Genomic DNA, 16,865 nt, shown 5'->3' with positions numbered 1-16,865 from the left:
GGCAAACCCAAGGCCCAGAAAGAGCCTTGACCTCCCAACATACATGCGATGGTCATGCTTGGGTGAGCAGCTACCAGGCAGCAGAGCTGCACTGCAGCCTCAAGGGTGGTCGTCAGACTTGTCCCTTTTTGTGGAGGTGCTCCTGCCCCCTCCTCACTGTCCCTGCATCTCCCACTGGCTCACCACAGGCGAGAGACAACCTCAGCGCTACCAGAAGGGCCTACATAGGCCCCAGGGAGAAAGGCTCGAGGCGAGCCCCACCAAAGACACTTGCCTTGGAGTCCCCAATGAGGGCGATACCAATGGAGAGCTTGCGCTTCATGCCGCCAGAAAGTGCCTTGGTCAGGGAGTGGCGCTTGTCCTCCAGGTTGAGGATCCTCAGGATGTGGTTGATCTCCTCAGGGCACTTGGATGGTGGGTACCCCTTCAGCTGCCAGACAGGGCAAAGGGAGGGTAAGGCTCACTGCAGGGATGTCTCTGGCAATGACCCTCCCCACCACATCAACAACCGGCTGCTAAACCCCACCATGCTCTCTCCTCCACAGCCAGGCAGGGAAGTGGGGAAGCACAGAGATGGACTCCTGCCCAACCCTGAAGGAACTGGCACAGCCGGCATGGGGGTCTCCACAGAGCCACGCTGCCCAAAACCTTCCACTCTTCCATCAGCCAAGCAGGGAGGTCCTGCATGCAGATGAGGCAGAAAGAGGGGGAAAGGGCTGTTCTGCTCAACGGATCTCACCAAGCTTTCCCAGCCTCCCCGAAGCCACAGGGTAGCTGCAGGGGTGCCTCCCCCAGGGCTGGCTCCCAGGGGCCTGGAGATGCTCCCCACAAGCACCCTGCTCACCCCTGCATAGAAGTGGAGGTGTTCTTCCACCGTCATGTTGTCGAAGAGAACGTCGTGCTGGGGACACAGGCCCAGGCTGCGGCGGATCAGGACCATGTCCTGGGAGATCTCGTAGCCGTTGATATACGCCTGCCCACCCGTTGGCGAGTGCAGACCTGGGAGGAGCGAGACACAGCGATCTCGGCTCAGGGCTGACGATAACCCCGGGTGGCAAAGATTCAAAGGTGGGGGTCCTGCCATGCATCTCCCACCCCAGCTTTCTGCCAAAATGTAAGCAAGCTGGTCTCTTGTTCAAGATGGGGCACGACAGCTTTCTCCTCCCGCCTGCAGGGTGGGCTGCATGGCATCCAGAGGCAGGAGGTGGACCTGGCTGTGCTGTTCGAGCAGCAGGCAGCCAGGGGGGCAGGCAAGCCTGGCAGAGGTCCGGGCAAGGCCAGGGCAGATCTCCCCAGAAGGTCCTGTGAGCACCCTGGGTGGCAGGAGCAGCACAGAATGACAGGGAAAGGGGAAGAAAGGACCATCAAAGGTCACCTAAGTCTGTCCACCATGCCAAAATAGGCTGCCTGGAGCTCAGCAGCTCAGGAATGAAGACAACCAGTTCTTGGCCCATGCACTCCACGCCTTATCATGACAAAGCCTGCAAACACTCATCTTATAGCAGGTCATTTCTCTTCTTAGGGCTCTCCAACACACAGACTGGCTGTCATTTCCCCAGCTGGCTGATCCCCCTCTCATGGAGTGCTGGGCAGGGACCCCCACGCTCCCTCTGTCTCCCCAGGTGGCAATGGGCCTCTCAATACCCCAGCATCCTTGACCAACAGCTCAGTGAACCGAAGGTACTCCAGAGAAGAAGAAAAACCCCTTCCCAAGCTTGGAGATGGGGTTCAAGTCCTCTTTGCAAGTCAAGCCATCAGCTCTTCCCTGCCCCGTGCCAGCCTCACAGTGGGACGCAGCTCGTACCTGTGAGCATGGACAGAGTGGTGGTCTTCCCAGCCCCGTTGTGTCCCAACAGGACGGTGATCTGCCCTTCGTACATGTTCACTGTTAGGTCCTTGACTGCCTCTTTCATCTTGTTTCCCACTTTGAAGACCTGCAGAGATCACGTTAACAAGTCAATGCTGCACTCAAGGCAAGTGCTCTCAGACCTGCCCTCTCCGTTCCATCCAGCAGTCAAAGCCTGTGATGTTCAAGTGGTGTTGGCATTAGACTACAGGTCTAATTTAGGTTAAATATAGATGTCATTGCACCTGCAAGTACCTAACAATTCAGCCCACAACAAAAAGCAGCCAGGTCTGGGGAAAAGCTGTACCTGCCTTACCGCAGCCAAGCAACAGAGCCCCAGGCAAGGAGGGCAGTGAAATGATAAGGGAGCCACCCGCAGGCAGCACTTTTTACAAAAACAACATTATGGTGTGTTTGTGCTGTGCTGGGCAGTCAATACCTTGGAAAGGTGCTTTATTTTAATTCCTGACACGAGGTCGGCAGGTTCTTCCTCAATGTACTGGCTCTTCAGGGCTTTCTCAGGGTCCTCCTCCTCTTCCTTCTCTTTTCCCACGATAGTCCTGGGGCGCCCGCACCAGTACGAGGGCTGATGGAAGAAGGAAGAGAGAGAAAAACTCAGGCACAGGCAGAGACCATCTCCTCTCCCCAGCCTCGTCCACCCTCCTCCTCCCATGCAGTTGCCTCCCAGGGATCTCCATGACCACTCTCTTTGGCCTGGGAATTGCCACCCAGCACATCTTCGGCAGGCAGGTCAGGCAGAGGATGAGGCTGCTCCTCCCACCCTGCTGCCTTCCCCTGGCTTTCCCTTACAGCAGGATTGCCCATGATTACACAGGCAGCTTTTCCCCATCTTCAGTCCCATGGAAAAGTCAGCACTTTGATGAGAAGCACAACTGCTCAGGCAGAAACACCCTGTCCGGAAAACACCCCATGCAATGGGTGATCAACCCCTCTAAAAACCTTGACATACACTAAATAAAAAAGCCTGGGGTCCAGCGATTACAGCCGTTTTTTTGACCTGGCTCTCCAGGAATGAAAGTAAGTGTCCGGGACCTCAGATCCCAGTGGAAATAGCAATTTAACAACTCCTGGATTCAAAATCAGCATCCCACTGTGGTGTCTGGCAGACATCTGAATCTTTGCTACTCTGGTCTAGCTGCAAGAGGGAGTGGGATGCTGGAGTGAAATAATGCTGGGATAAGGAATTTCGAGGGGCGGAGGAGAAACCTTCCACTCAAATAACAAGGGATACGTTCACATGATCAAAATTGATCATGTTGCTGTGGTTCAAAAATTCTCAGCAGTAACCACCGCAGCTATAGCCACTGAAGGTGATGCCAAGCATTTGACTTGGCAGAGCGAGGGCAGCTCAGCTAACAGGGTGCCAGTCGTCACCCATCCCCTGGCACTAGCACGTGGGGGCTGGCAGTGGGACACAGACCGCCCAGATCACTCGGGGAGTTTCAAATGACCGGATCTGGTTGCTCACACCTGGGGCTTCTCTCCAATGCCTTTGCTTGGGCACAGAGACACTTAACACCAGGCTGCACACCAGCACGTGTCAGGACAAAGACTTAAAGCCAATGAGACCTTCGTATTCAGTAAAAAAATACAGCTGCATCAGCCTTTACTGAGGACATGCTGCAGACCACTTGATTTTGGAGGGCAGATGGTGCCACCCTTGTACGTAGGTCTAGCTCACTGCATAGCACAGAAGCAGGGACCATCCCCGAGAGATACCTGTCAAGCTCACTGGAAGGGGTGTGTAAGCAGTGCTCACCGTCAAGAAGAAGTACCAGGGCTGCGGCACACCGTATTCCCCAGGGAAGACAGCCTCCACATACCAGGCCACCACGCCGTAGAGCACCGAGTCCAGGAGCAGCATCCCCAGCACTTGGGCTAAGGTGAAGTTGTCATCCACACTGACGGGCTTCATGAGGTCCCTCCACTGAATGCCAGTCCCTGCAATGCACACAGGGCACTGCTTACCTCTGCCGAGAGCCCTCCTGCGTCCTCCAGAAAGACAAAGTCTTCTCCAAGACTGTCAGATAGCATCCCCTGTCCTAACGCACTGCTTGGTAAGGAGGAGCACATGCATGGCTCTACAGTCCCCCTTCCAAGGAAAGAAAAGATGCAGCAGAATATGCAGTGACATCTTAAGGCTTCCCACCCTATCGTGCTGCTTCTGTCACATCCAGCTGCAACTCTGGGAAGAAGCAAACTGTTCTCCAGCCACCCTTTCAGTTTCACCACTTTTCAAAAGTGTGGACACTGCTGGAACTAACAGCAAATTCTTATTAACATAGAAATTGAAAACATATATTGGGAAGGAGGAAATGCAATGGGTTCCCATCCCTCAGAACAGAGCTTGCTTTGTAACTGAAGCAATAATGGCATTTTGCACAGCCCAGACTGCCAGGGGCATGGGTTCAGAGGGGCAGAGCCCTGGCGCTGATATGACCTGCGGGAGCAAAATCCAATTAACCCTCCTACTCTCATTAGGAGCAGGAAAGCGTTTCTCCCTGGCTTCTTTCCACCCTTCACGCCACATTCAAGCCACTCCCAACATACACACCACAAAAAAAGCCTGGCTCCTCTCCTGAGGCACGGGAGACACTGGCTCACCTTTTCCTTCGAACATGCCTATGAGCTGTGCTCCCATGGCCATGGCCACGTTGGAGATGAGGCAGGACGCCAGCTTCTGGCTATGGGACATCAGGTCGTAGCGGGGCGAGATGAAGAAGTAAGGGATGTAGGAGAAAAAGTAGAGGAAGCCGCCAGCAGCAGCCGCGACGTTTGCTGCCAGCACAGAGAAAAGCAAGAGGGAAAATGTCAATAATATGGTGACACTATCTAATATTTCTCACCAGCTTTCCACCCCTGGAGACTCAAGCCTTTTGCACCAAGTGTGGTCACAGAGGGACAGGACAAGGATGTGGCCATGTCCCATGGCACAGCAGGAGCAGCGCTGGACCCCAGCAATGAGGAGGGCAGCTGCAGAAGCACTCTCCCCATCCCAGGACAGAGTGCCCTGGGGACAAGACAGCCAGACGATGCACATGAGCTTGTCTGGTTTGGGAAGCGACAGCACACACATCCCTTCCCACATACCGCAGGGAAAATGTAGCCAAAAAAGGGAAGAAAGGTCCCCTGCTCTGCATGTCAAAGCAAGTTATCCAACATGGAGCCCTGTGCAACCTCACTTAACTCTGAAGCTGGCCCTGCAGAATGGACCGATGACCTCCAGAGCTGCCTTCCAGCCAAAATTAACCAAAGGTTTTACATCATGAGACCCGTAACGAACCACCTGTGTGCATGGTTCACCCACCCAGCCTGCGGGTCAGCAACACATGGAAGGACTCACCTCTTGAGAAGAAGGTGCTCACCATGAAGTTGAAGGAGATGGAGGAGATGGAGAAGATGGCAAGGAAGGTGAACACCAGCGTGGGGTCACTGTTGGTGAGCACTGCTCCCTGTTCACTCACCTACCAAGAAAACCTGGTTACAGCCAGGACTGGCAAAACTGGCCATGCCTGCAGGCACGTGTGGGTAGCCAAGACCTGATGTTCTTCATGGGTTAAAGACAAACTGAGAGATAGGCAAGAACACCCGGGCCCTCCTAAACCCCTCCAGAGAAAAGAAATATGGGTTGCCCATCTGTGATGCAGGGGACACCTTGCTCAGCATCCAGGCCACCACCTCCTGCTTCTCATGGTGTGGGTACAAGCAGAGAGCTCGAGTCTCTCCAAGGGCAGGCAGGGCTGCAGGAGCAGGGTGCTCCTGCTCTGCATGGGGCTGCTGGGGCCACCCCTCAGCCCCCTCCTGGGGAGGTCACCCCTGATGTGAAAGGCTGCAGTGGGGGGCAGGTCTGCCCACCCAGCTCTGCAAAAGGCCAACTCCAGTTTCTGTTACACAGGTGGAGGAGTCCTGAGATACCAGAACCACCCAGCCCATGGCAGAAGAGCCTTGTCACCCCTGGCTTCTGGCCTGCAGAATGGTGGCCTGGGGAAAGACACTCACCTTGACACAGAAGAGCACGGTGACGAAAAACACGGACACCAGGAGGAAGAGGAAGAACATGAGGAACCAGGCGCTCCAGTGCAACCAGTTGCTGAGGCCCATCATGTGCATGTACTCCTGTGGGGAGGTCATGCTGTCACCCAGGTCTGCACCCACACTGCCCAGGCTTGGCCAGGGTGAGGTGAAGGTCCTGGTCAGGGTGGTGGTGGTGGTGGCTTTGCCCTGCAGCACTAGAGATAGGGGAGGCAGCCCCAGGTGCCACCAAAGCGGTGTTGCGCAGCCTTCAGCCTCCCACGGTGTCCCCCACCTCCCTGGACAGGGGCTGCCAACGCCACAGGAGAACATCTCCCCAAAGAGCTGAGCTGAACCCAAAGCCACAGCAGCTGAGGTCAGCAGGGCCACCACGGTCACAGGGCAGAGGACAGGACAACCCCCAGCCGGGGGAAGCCCGGCCTGGCACACTCAGCCCTGATGTCGCAACCACATCAGCCGAGCTCCAGCCACCTCACAACACAACTCAGACACACGAGTTTCTACATTCAGAAGATAAAAATCTTGCTTCCCACACACTGAACTCTTGAATCTACAAAATTCAGGAATCCACAAGTGTTGTCCCCTCTCCAAGCACACGAGAAACATCGGTCCTTCATCCCAGCAGCCTTGGCCACAGGGCAAGGAGAGCCGAGCCGTGTCCCGGTAGCAGGATTAGCAACATTCCTTCCTGGGGCTCGCTAATCCGCTGCCATCCCCACCTCCTGCTCACTGGCTCCAAACCCCACGGGGATTTTGTTCCTAATTTAAATGTAGCATCCATTGGGAAACACTGCAGAGGGTGGGGAACACCCAGACGTCCCCCAGCTCATGTTACCTTCAGCTTCTTCTCCTTCTCATGTACGACGGCACGGACGATGTTGAGTGAGGTGTAGGTGAAGCTGAGCATGAGCAGCAGGGGCAGCTGGTTCTGGATGGCGAGGAGGAAGAGGTCGTTGACGTAGGCGGGGTAGGGGAAGCGCTGCACCACCACCGTGATGTTCTCCAGCAGGCCGGTGGAGCTGGCGTTGGCGTGGTACTGCATGATGGCTCTGTCCACCGCGTGCTGCACCGCCAGGAAACCTTCTCGGATATAGCCTGCACAGCAAAAATGGCACCAGGGAATAGAGATGGGTCTGGGTTTTGGAGGGAGGTGTTGGGAGAAGGAGAAGAATGGCCTTTGCGGGAGAGATTGCTTGGGAAGACGAACGGGAAACAAAAAATAGAGCTCCTAAGAAAAGCAAAATAAACGTCACTATGGACACACTTGGACTTGGGAAGGCTTTCCATCACAGCAATTTAAATCTCTCATAATCATCATTTAAAAGCAGCCGGCAGGAAAACTCAATTTAAACTGCGGTTGCCTTTCTGCAATCACAGCTTTATTTTTGTAAGCGGGGAGATTCTCCATCATCATTCACCACCTTTAATGTCGCTGAGCTTTTAAAACAAGAAAATAGGGGCTACTATGCAGGTTTTGCTGAAGAAGAACAGATCCTATTATTTTTGTGCATTAGAAAACAGTGAAAGATATTTTTTTTCAACTAGTCTATTTTTATGTGGGATTTCTGCCACATGTTACTTGAACAGAAACTCAAACTTTGCTTAGAAAGCCCCAAAGAAGTATTTTGAAAGTCAGTTGCTTAAAATGATCTAAATAGAGAAGGAAAAAACTAAGAATATGAGATCACTGACAATGTTTTTTATTAACTAATTTACTAAACAAACACTGTAATGAGGGAACTGATCTGGGCTCCTGGTCACCCCGTCCTGCAGAACATCTGAACCAGCAGATATTGTCCTCTCAGGCTTGGGTTTATTTACATTGTGCGAGCAAAACCTGTTTGCCTGCTTTCTCGTTCTCTCAGTCTTTTCCTTGACATCATTACTGAACAGTGGAAGGAGGAACCCAACTGAGGAAAATATCCCCTTTGCAACTGCAGAAGAAGCTCCAAAAAAATCAAGTCCTAAACCAGTGCCAGCTTTGGCAATGTCCCCGCTGTCTCCTACTCCATCAGTGGTTTGGCTTTCCTTAAAAACCTGTGCTCAAACCACAAAATTGCTCTATTTACTTTTAAAGTATTTAAGCAGCATGACAAACACTGAGCAGTTTGGACCCTGAAATAAATTTTCCATTAAGAACACATTTAAAAGGAGAGAAAGAAAATTAAATTTTAAATATTAATGTAAGTGAAACCTGTTCATACCCAACTGCTCTCAGCTGATGCACCCAGAGGCCAACAATGCCCAAAAGGTCATGGGATATTTGTTTAAAGTCTTTAAATAAAATTAAACTAATTAACTGAATTAACTTAATTTAATTAAAATAATAAGTTAAATTTGATTTATTTAAAAACTCAGAGCCTCAGTGACCCCTGTCATCCCATCTCTTTGGCCGAGAAACAGCCCGCGGCAGAGTCGGCCCTCACCTGGTGTCCCTCCATCGGCAAATTTGGCCTCGCGGGGCCCAGGCAGCTGGAAGAGCGGGAAGAGGTAACTGGTGTGCCAGTCCCGGTCCAGGTTGGGGTTCAGGCCCGTCTGCTCGCTCCGCGGCGCATTCCTCGGGCTGTACTTGAAGCGCAGCTTGTAGTCAACCTGGCCGGAGCACACGGGGGGACAGAATGGAGTGATGTGGGGATGGCAGAGGGATGGAGGACGCCGCCCCCATCGCGTCCCCGTCGCCCCCAGCTCCGCTCACCTGGAGGGGCAGCGGGGATGTGCTCTGCGGGAAGCGGTGCTGGAAGACGACGGCGGCCAGCACGCTGCCCGAGCGGTTGTCTGACTTGACATACTCCTCAAAGTCCCTCTCTGAGGCAAAGCCCTGAGCTGCGGAGTGAGGAAAGATGGAGATGCAGGCACAGAGCACAGCAGCTCATGACGGGCTGATGCTCAGGCATTACCAAAAACATCATTTCAGTCCCGGATACGAGGGATGCACTCCAGCTGCCGCTGTCACACATGGAGGATTTATATGGGAAGCTGCTGTACCGATCACAGGGTACCCAGACAATTCCTCCTCCTTGAGAGCAGGAGTCAGCAGCTTCTCCTTTCAGAGAAAATCTTAACAGTATCTTCAGTTTGGAACATGAAGCACTAAAATTTTCTGTGCAACCACATTTTCAAAAATACTTTGACTCAGTGAAGTGACAGCCACGTTCTTTAACTATTTTAGTGCAATATTTTTCTAGACGGAAAATTCAACGAAACACAACCAAAAAATCAAAACAAAATCCCGAAGTTTTAGTGAAACAAAAATAAAACCATTGCCTCGAGGTTCTGCTAAAAATGATGCATCCTTGCAACAGAGCATCAGGATTTATCAGAGTAAAAATTCATACCAATTTCTGGGGTGGAAGCCGTTGTCCCCGGCCCCGCTCACCTCTGATGCTGATGGGTAAAGCTCTCTCCACCGCCTCGGCGATGCTCCTGACGGCGCTGCTGTCGGAGGGGACGTACGCCAGCTCCCAGGGGTTGCTGGGGTGCCGGCGGTAGAAGAAGCTCGGCAGGTCATCCACAGACTGGGGGGGGTAGATGGTGGCGTTGGGGTGGCTGACGGAGTGTACCCGGTGCCGCAGCGCTATCAGGATGGCGGCAAAGAGCAGCGGCAGGCAGATTTCGATGACTGTCACCAAAATCTGCCGTTTCTGCAGGAAAGATAAAGGTAAAAAAAAAAAAAAAGTAAACACTAGAGGTAGATCAAATGCAGTAACAAGGTTCAAGGCATGCGAACACCATGGAGCAGAGATGTTCTTGTATTCTCAAGATTTCACATCCTGGGTTTTTCCAGAGCCCAGGAATGACATTGCACTGGTTCACTGGTTCCCACATGCCTCAGAAGCTTCCGGCCAAGGTACTCCCTCCCCTAACCACCGCTCCATCTCAAACCACCCTCCTGCAGAGCCTTCCCCACCACGCTGCCGGGTTTGAATGAGCTGAGCTGGCCGCTTGCCCCTTCCCTGTGCCCTGCCAGGAGCAGGCAGCACTCGGGCTTTGCCTACAGCCCTCCTGCGGTCAGCCGCACCATGTTCCTCCTGCGAAGGGAACCTGTGCCCTGGGGACCAGCTGCAGCCAGGAGAGCAAAGAGAACAGCTTTTGCCAAAGTAGAGAAACCTTAATGGAGCTGGGAGCTAAAATTATGGTAACTAGATGAAAGGCTGGGACAAGCGAGTCAGTGAAGCTTTTCCTGCTGGATCTCTGTGGCTGCAGGCAGTGGGACACGGGCGCTGCATCCCAGTCCAGGCTGGAACCCGGCAGAGCTGCTGGCCACAGGCACCAGTGTCCTAACACAGCATGGAGAATGTACTCACAGCTCAGCCTTCACCCCAAGGCCTGCCTGCACTAAACATCGAGGCTCACTTTTTATTTTTAATTGAACACAATTTTTATTTTTAATCAAGCAACCGGAAAATGAACTCAAGTCCAGCGAATGCACTCGGGCAGCCAGGCCAGAGCATGACCCTCCCACAGTCTCCCCCAGGGCCACCTCTCCTGCAAACTTCCCACTGATACCCACCACCAACCCAGGTTAATCAGCATCCAAGCCAAGTTAATTAGCATTTAAAATTCTGCTCATTTGAGGAGAACTGGCATCACTTCTGACCAGAGGGGCAGGGGCAACAGTGGTACCAACCAGTGCCACATAGACCCACGTTGCTACAGCACAACCCGCTGATCTGTTTTACGGCAGAAGCTGGGACACACTGCTGACCGATGGATTTATGCTCATAAAATCACTGCAGAGGTCATGCTGGCTTGCAGGGAGGGGAGCGGTGAGCACTGGGAGAGGAAGGCAGGGTCTGGTGCTCAGCTGGGCACACCAGTGCAGTGGCAGCAGCCACACAGGTCTGGTAAGAGAGCTGAAATCTGGATCCAGCCGCCTCATTTCCTCCTGCAAACCGAGCTGCCTTCACCCGAGCCCATCACAGCCCAGAAACAAGCGCAGCACAGCACACCAGAGCTCCATCACTGCACACCAGAGCTCCATCACTGCAGTGACAGCTAAGAAGACGTCCCCAGTAGCAGCTCTGGGCGCAGGGATTCATGGCAGTTCACTTGGAGCATGAATCCAGAGCAGAAGCAGCAGCATTAACCTCTCCGAAGGCTCTGGCTGAGATGGGCTTTACAAGACATGGAGGATTTTCCACCCTCCCCTCTGCTGGGCTGAAAGAGGAGCAACACCAGGCAAGAGGAGCACCAAGAGGTTCATTCTCACAACTTTGCTGTCTCAGTAGTTGTTTTTTAGGCAATGGCTCAGCCCCTCCCTGATGTCTCTGCACACTCAGTGTTGTCAAACCACCTCCTGCCTGGCCCCACAGCCTGGATCCCAGTGGGGCACAGTGACAGGCTGCAGTGCTGTGCAAAACAAGCCTGCAGATGCTGGGCACCTGTACCAGGTGAGGATGCTGCAGGCAGGACACGGCTCAGCCCACGTCAGGGCACCTCACCTGCCTGCGCTGAGCACCTCGGCTGCCACAAAAGCTTCTCCAGCTCTACAAATACTGACCACTGAGATGTGCTGACCACACTTATACCTCCTGTCACTCTGCAGAGTGGAAAAAGGTTTTATTTTTTCAAATGGGGACTGTGGGGGATGCACACTAAGGTGGGCAGGGTCTCTGGTGGGGCAGGAACAGCCCTGAGCACAGACCAGCCCAGACCTCCCGGGAGGGGGACAGCCCACCCTGCAGCAGCTGGGATGAACAGGCCCTGGGCTGGTTTTTCAGGAGGGGCACAGGGGTTTATGGCCACACAGCTGCTCCCCCCATCACCACAGCTCTCAGAGCCCAAAGCCGAAAACCCCTCCCTGGGCTTCACCTGGGAAGAGCTGCTGTTCCCACCCGCTGCTGCAGCCGCCCCGGCAGCGGCTCTGAGCAGCCAGGGAACAAGGAGCCTTTCCAAAGGCCACGCTCATAAAGGTGAACGTTGCAGATGTCTGATGGTTTTATAATGCAGCTCTGGCGGACCAGCTGCCACCCGCTGATTTACTATCGTATTAACCCCCTCTCAGCCTCCTGAGCTGTCTCCAGAACAGCTGCCTGGCTCCCCGAACTCATAGGCTAATATACATTCACCAGCAAAGGCTTTTGCTGCCGCAGAAGTTATTTAAGCTGCTGTATTCCAGAGGTGACAGGGATACTCATCCATAATCGCCATCTCCGCTTGGCCAGGGCTGCCCCAGCTTTGAGCAAGCCACATTTCCCAGCATCCATCTTCACACTGGGGTGATGATGGCTTGGGAGCTCTGCACATTCATTGGGAGCACATTTTTTCGGAAGAGGGGAGCAAAGACTCCAGGTCATATTCTGGCATGGGAGATCCAGCTCAGCTTGTGGCCCCAGAAAACACAATAAGAGGTGCCTCGGCCCCAGCGCACACCCAGAAGACGCTATTCCCCTGCAGAGGGGATGGGGGATTGTCCTACACGTGTCTGGGGTGTGCAAGGAGGGATTCACAGGGCTGGTCACCACGCACACCCACAGAGCACGCTCCTGACTGCCAGTCAGACCTGCTGCCGGTCTCTTGGGTCACATCTGAGCCCTGCTCCCTGCTGCCTGCTCCCTGCCCTGCCGGAAGGCACAGGGCAGGCAGCCCAGCCAGCCCTTCCCTCTTCCTTTTGTTTGTTTCTAAAGCAACATCGCGCTGATCTGCAGAAGGGTAACTGAAAGCATAGAGCCAGGCTGTGGCGATCTCTGCTCCCTCCTCTTCCGCTGTCCCCTGCCAGGGCTGGCTCTGCATCCCAGCGGAGCTGCAGCTTCTGCCCAGAGCTGCTGAAAGGCGCTGCAGCAGCAGGTGAGACGCTGCGGGTCCGCAGGGCAAGGAGGCCCCAAGATCCCAAAATCCCTCCTCATTAGTCAAGCTGCCATGCAGTGGAGTTGGACTGGGAGCAGATGCCAGGACAACGGTGGTTTAATTTTTTTTTAAGACCCCCAAAAGCTGTTTCTGAGGGCTGTAGAAAGTAATAGAGGAAAAAAATCTGGGTCCTGGTGGGTTTACAGGAGCTGTGCAGCAACTGGCACCTCCGGAGGAGGCCAAGTAACAAGACAGCTCAAGAAACCCACTGTTGCACAGGAGAGTATGTGGATTATCCTGCCCCATGAGAAAGGGGAGCTGGACTCCCGGCTGGACTGCAGAGGAGGTGAATGGCACAGCCTGCACATGAGGACACAGGGACATCTCAGCACACAGCCCGTCCCTCCTCGGCACAAACGCAGGATGACACCACACACACAAACAGATGTTTTTCTCCAGGAGACGCCCCGGGTCCCTGGTGAAGGTTTGCTGGAGAATCAAGACCCTGGGAAGCTCCGCTGTCTCCACGTGTAGTGGTGACGGAGGCAGCCCTGTGAGAGCACAGTGCCAGCCTACCTGCAGGATGTAGTTCTTCCACAGCAGCAGCCCAAATTGCCTGAGAACAACCATCCTCCCATCAGAAGGGGACCGCTGCCGCCGCCACCGCTCCGCAGGACCCTGGAAGAGAGAAGAGAGCCCTGAACACCGGTGGCAGGAGGGCAGCACTCACATCCCACCCGTCAGCAACCCAAGGGCAGCTCTCTGCTTCCAGCCTGATGTTGCAACAGCTGGCTCAGCCCCAAACAGGGGAAACAATTGTTGTGCTCCCTCTCCAATGGTCATTACTGACCCCTAAGTGCCAGAGCTCATGATTTCTAACTCAACCCGTCCCTGGTCACTGGCGTGACCCGAGCTCCAAGAGAGGAAGGTTGCTGTTTTGAAACCCACCCCAGGAGCACCAGGGATCCTTCACCAGCAGCAGGCAGGGAACAGCTTTCCTTAAGCAGTGAGGACACCGAGTTACAGAACCACAAACACTGGCCCGAGGAAGGCCACCAAACACCTTGCAGCCCATTATTTTGGGACTGGTGAAAATTTCAAGTTGTGCCTCCACCTCCTGCAATGCGAAAGGTTGGTTTTGCAATGTTAGGCGGTGTTTTCCCAGCACAAGCTCTCCCTGGAGAGGCAAGGATCAGAAAAGGGCAGGGAAGTGGAAGGGAAGGTCAGCACTCGAGGACGATACACCCACGTCTTCCTGCTCTTAGGAAGCATCTGCCATCCCTCCAAGTTGTTTTATTCTCCATTTGCAGCGGCATTTCCTGATGAAGCATCGCTGTCCCGCCAGGAGACGGGCTGCAGTTGCGCGCTTGCAGTGTCACCCAGCAGCACGGCACAGAGAAGGGGCAGCCCTGGGACTGGCAGAGCCGCTCGCCCACACTGCCGGACACAGGGCAGGTCCCAACCGAGCAGCCCGCAGCCCCCGAGCATGACAAACCCCCTCTTCCCACAGCAATGGGGCCAACCCGGGCTGCAGCAGCACCCACCAGCCCCACCGCGCCCTCCAGCAGCAGACAGCTGCTGGGTCCATCTCCGAGAGCGTGTGCTCCAGACCATGGCAGCACCAAAAGCTGCTGCAGAGACAAGGATGGACACATTACCTACCAGCAATGCCCTGGGAGATGCTCAACAGCACATTTTCCAGCCCTGGTCAGGGCAGTACTGGCTCCCTGGATCCAGCTGACACCCATCAACCTCAGCAGAGAGGTTGGGGTGCTGCAGCCTGCCCGACCTTCAGTCCCAGACCAGTGACTGGTAAATGCACACCGTGAGCAGAGCACCGACAGCCGGGAGCAACTCAGCTGCAGTGAGAGCAAGCTAAAAACCACGTAGGTCTGCAGACAAAGCAATAAGCATCCATCTACCCAGCCTAACTTACACAACTAAATCCTTCAGTCCTCCTGGCTTGGCGCATATCTTCCCAACCCATAACTCAGAGCAAAAAAAACACCTGCTTCTTGCCACACCATCCAACAGAAGTTGGATTCGTGTAACAGCAAGTGACATCAGTGTCTGAGTGTTCTGCTCTGGCCAGTGACACAAGAAAAAAAAGCAGAAGAGGTCCACTCCTGCAGCCCCAAAAAGAGATGTCAGAGACGCCAAAAAAGCTTCCCAAGCAGTGAGAGGGGAAGGAACAGCAAAAGGGACTTTGCAAGGGCGGCTGCTGCCAGATCTCCACTTCAACACCTTCAGGCACATCACAAAGCACCGTGTCTCCAGCTGGTCTCCGGTCCTCATGACCGGCAGAAATGCCATTCATCTGCTATAGGAGCCCTATCGTAGGTCCCCTGCCCCCACGTACCACACACAGCAGGATCCGACACACCTCCAAACAAGCCCCCAAGGTGCAGAAAGCTTTCTCCCACACTCGCTTGAACAGAATCCAGAGCAAATTAAGGGAATAAAACTTTTAGTTTGTTTTAAAGATGACAAACCCGACAGGTCAGGCTGGAGAAGGCTGCTGCCCTCTCAGAGATCCCACCTCCTGCTCCTGCATCTCTCCTGGTTGCTCGCCCCTCTGCACCCTCAACACAAGCTGGACACCCCCGACCGCCCACACGGGTCTTACAGCTGCCATCAGGCTGGTACGTCACTGAGAAAATGTCAAGCAGCTCTTGGGTAACACAAACACTACACTAAGTCGGAAAACTTCATTATTGCCAATAATTTTCTTCCAAGTTTTTAAGGGTCCCAAGAAAACCCGTACTGGACCTTTTGCTCCAGAAGAGGGAAGAGCCTTTTGCTCCAGACCAGAGAAGGAGAGAAGGAAGAAGCTCAGTTACAACAGAGCTATTCTTACCAGATTTGAAAGCAAAAATGATTTTCTAGATTCTGGGCATCTGAGATGATTTTTTTCAACCCAGAAGGGAAAATGTTTTTGGAAGACGCACTCCAGATCAGTCCTGAGATGGGGATTTGCAGCCTGACCCTGCAGGTCAGGCAGGGGCCCCATCCGCTCCCCTGCCCATGTCCAGGACCACCTTTGGCAGGAAAGAAGGGTTCTCCCTCCAGAGATGCTCTCCTGCCTGACCTCAGCACTACACGCTGCGAGATAAGACCGACTTCCCCAGGAAGAGGCACAGACAAAGATGTGGGGGAAGAGAGAGACGACCACCACCAGCTTCTGGGAGAACAACCCAGTTCCTCTCCCCCTCACTGGAAATACCCGCTCTCCGTGCCTGACCGCGGTGGAAGGAAGAGTCTCCTAAATACGTGACGGTGGATTTATCCTGGCCACCCCAGGGAGCTCAGTGAGGAAGAAGACCCTCCTGCCCAGCCGTAACCCAGGCAAGGGGAAGCCAGGCAGGTCATCACCGCCTGGCCAGCACCACCGGCCCTGCAGAGCGCAGCGCAGAGCCGTGCCGGATAACATGTTGGCCACGCCAGCTGCCAGCCTGGACCGGAGCTCTGATGCCAGTGGATTTAGATGAGGACAGGCTGAGGATCGGCAGGGATCAAGGCCACAGCATCCCACCTCCTGACCCACTTCCACGTCGCCAGGAGCCAGCCGTCCTCGGCCGCCGTCTCAGCAGAAAGGGCTGGGCAAGCCGAGCAAAGGCCACATGCTCCCAGCGGCTGGCAGTTATTTTAGAGCACTCGCTGCATTTCTGCTCTTCTGATGTCCCGTTCCCATAGAAACTAGGCCTGGAGATGGCAGACATTGCCTTTTTTTAATAAAATCAGCGTTCATCCCCAACGACTTGCAAAGGCACCGTGTGATCCCTAGGAGATGAGCTGCAGACCCTGCCAGGTGCCTCCGTCTCCGTGGCCATGCTGGAGACCATATGGTGCCTGGCATGGTAGCACCATGTCCCCAGAGAGGGCTGTCGGCACCCAGGTGCTTTGCACGCTGCTGCCGGAGCAGGAAGCACCTCTGCTCTCCATAGTGCCCATGCTGGCAGCTACAAACATGAGCACGCAGGGCAGGGGGAAGGAATTTTCTTTGGCCAGCGTTTTCAGGAAGAGCGAGTGATTTCCGACGCCTGCACGACCGGGAAGTCCCGTCTCCTGCGGCTAGGTGCTGCAAAAAGCAACCAGGGCCAGCGGCTGCCAGACCAGCTGTGGGTGTCTGGAGGCACACAGCTCTCACTGCTGGCTTATTCCTCCCTCTCTCACTGTTCAC

At 54.3% G+C, this 16,865-nt stretch overlaps 1 protein-coding gene across 3 annotated transcripts in view; it reads right to left on the bottom strand.

Moving 5' to 3' along the window:
- ABCA3 (ATP binding cassette subfamily A member 3) overlaps positions 1 to 16,865 on the bottom strand; it is a 29,307-nt gene that overhangs the window by 10,874 nt on the left and 1,568 nt on the right. For 2 of the 3 annotated variants that reach the window (XM_082064993.1, XM_082064994.1), the window contains exons 2-14: positions 13,262 to 13,363; positions 9,276 to 9,540; positions 8,595 to 8,722; positions 8,326 to 8,491; positions 6,735 to 6,994; positions 5,867 to 5,983; positions 5,211 to 5,331; positions 4,472 to 4,645; positions 3,627 to 3,808; positions 2,286 to 2,432; positions 1,805 to 1,934; positions 845 to 999; positions 275 to 430 (exon numbers count right to left, since the gene is read on the bottom strand). In XM_082064993.1, coding sequence (XP_081921119.1) covers positions 275 to 430; positions 845 to 999; positions 1,805 to 1,934; positions 2,286 to 2,432; positions 3,627 to 3,808; positions 4,472 to 4,645; positions 5,211 to 5,331; positions 5,867 to 5,983; positions 6,735 to 6,994; positions 8,326 to 8,491; positions 8,595 to 8,722; positions 9,276 to 9,540; positions 13,262 to 13,315 — 2,055 coding nt within the window. In that variant the 5' untranslated portion in view covers positions 13,316 to 13,363. Of the gene's footprint in view, positions 1 to 274; positions 431 to 844; positions 1,000 to 1,804; positions 1,935 to 2,285; positions 2,433 to 3,626; positions 3,809 to 4,471; positions 4,646 to 5,210; positions 5,332 to 5,866; positions 5,984 to 6,734; positions 6,995 to 8,325; positions 8,492 to 8,594; positions 8,723 to 9,275; positions 9,541 to 13,261; positions 13,364 to 16,865 lie in introns of those variants that run through there. The other variant, XM_082064995.1, reaches the window with a different exon arrangement.

This window comes from Streptopelia decaocto (genome assembly GCF_964273445.1).
Source record: "Streptopelia decaocto genome assembly, chromosome: 13".
In the NCBI taxonomy this organism is placed as follows: domain Eukaryota; kingdom Metazoa; phylum Chordata; class Aves; order Columbiformes; family Columbidae; genus Streptopelia; species Streptopelia decaocto.
Note: the sequence above shows the minus strand (reverse complement) of the source record. Positions and strands in the feature narration are given on the sequence as shown.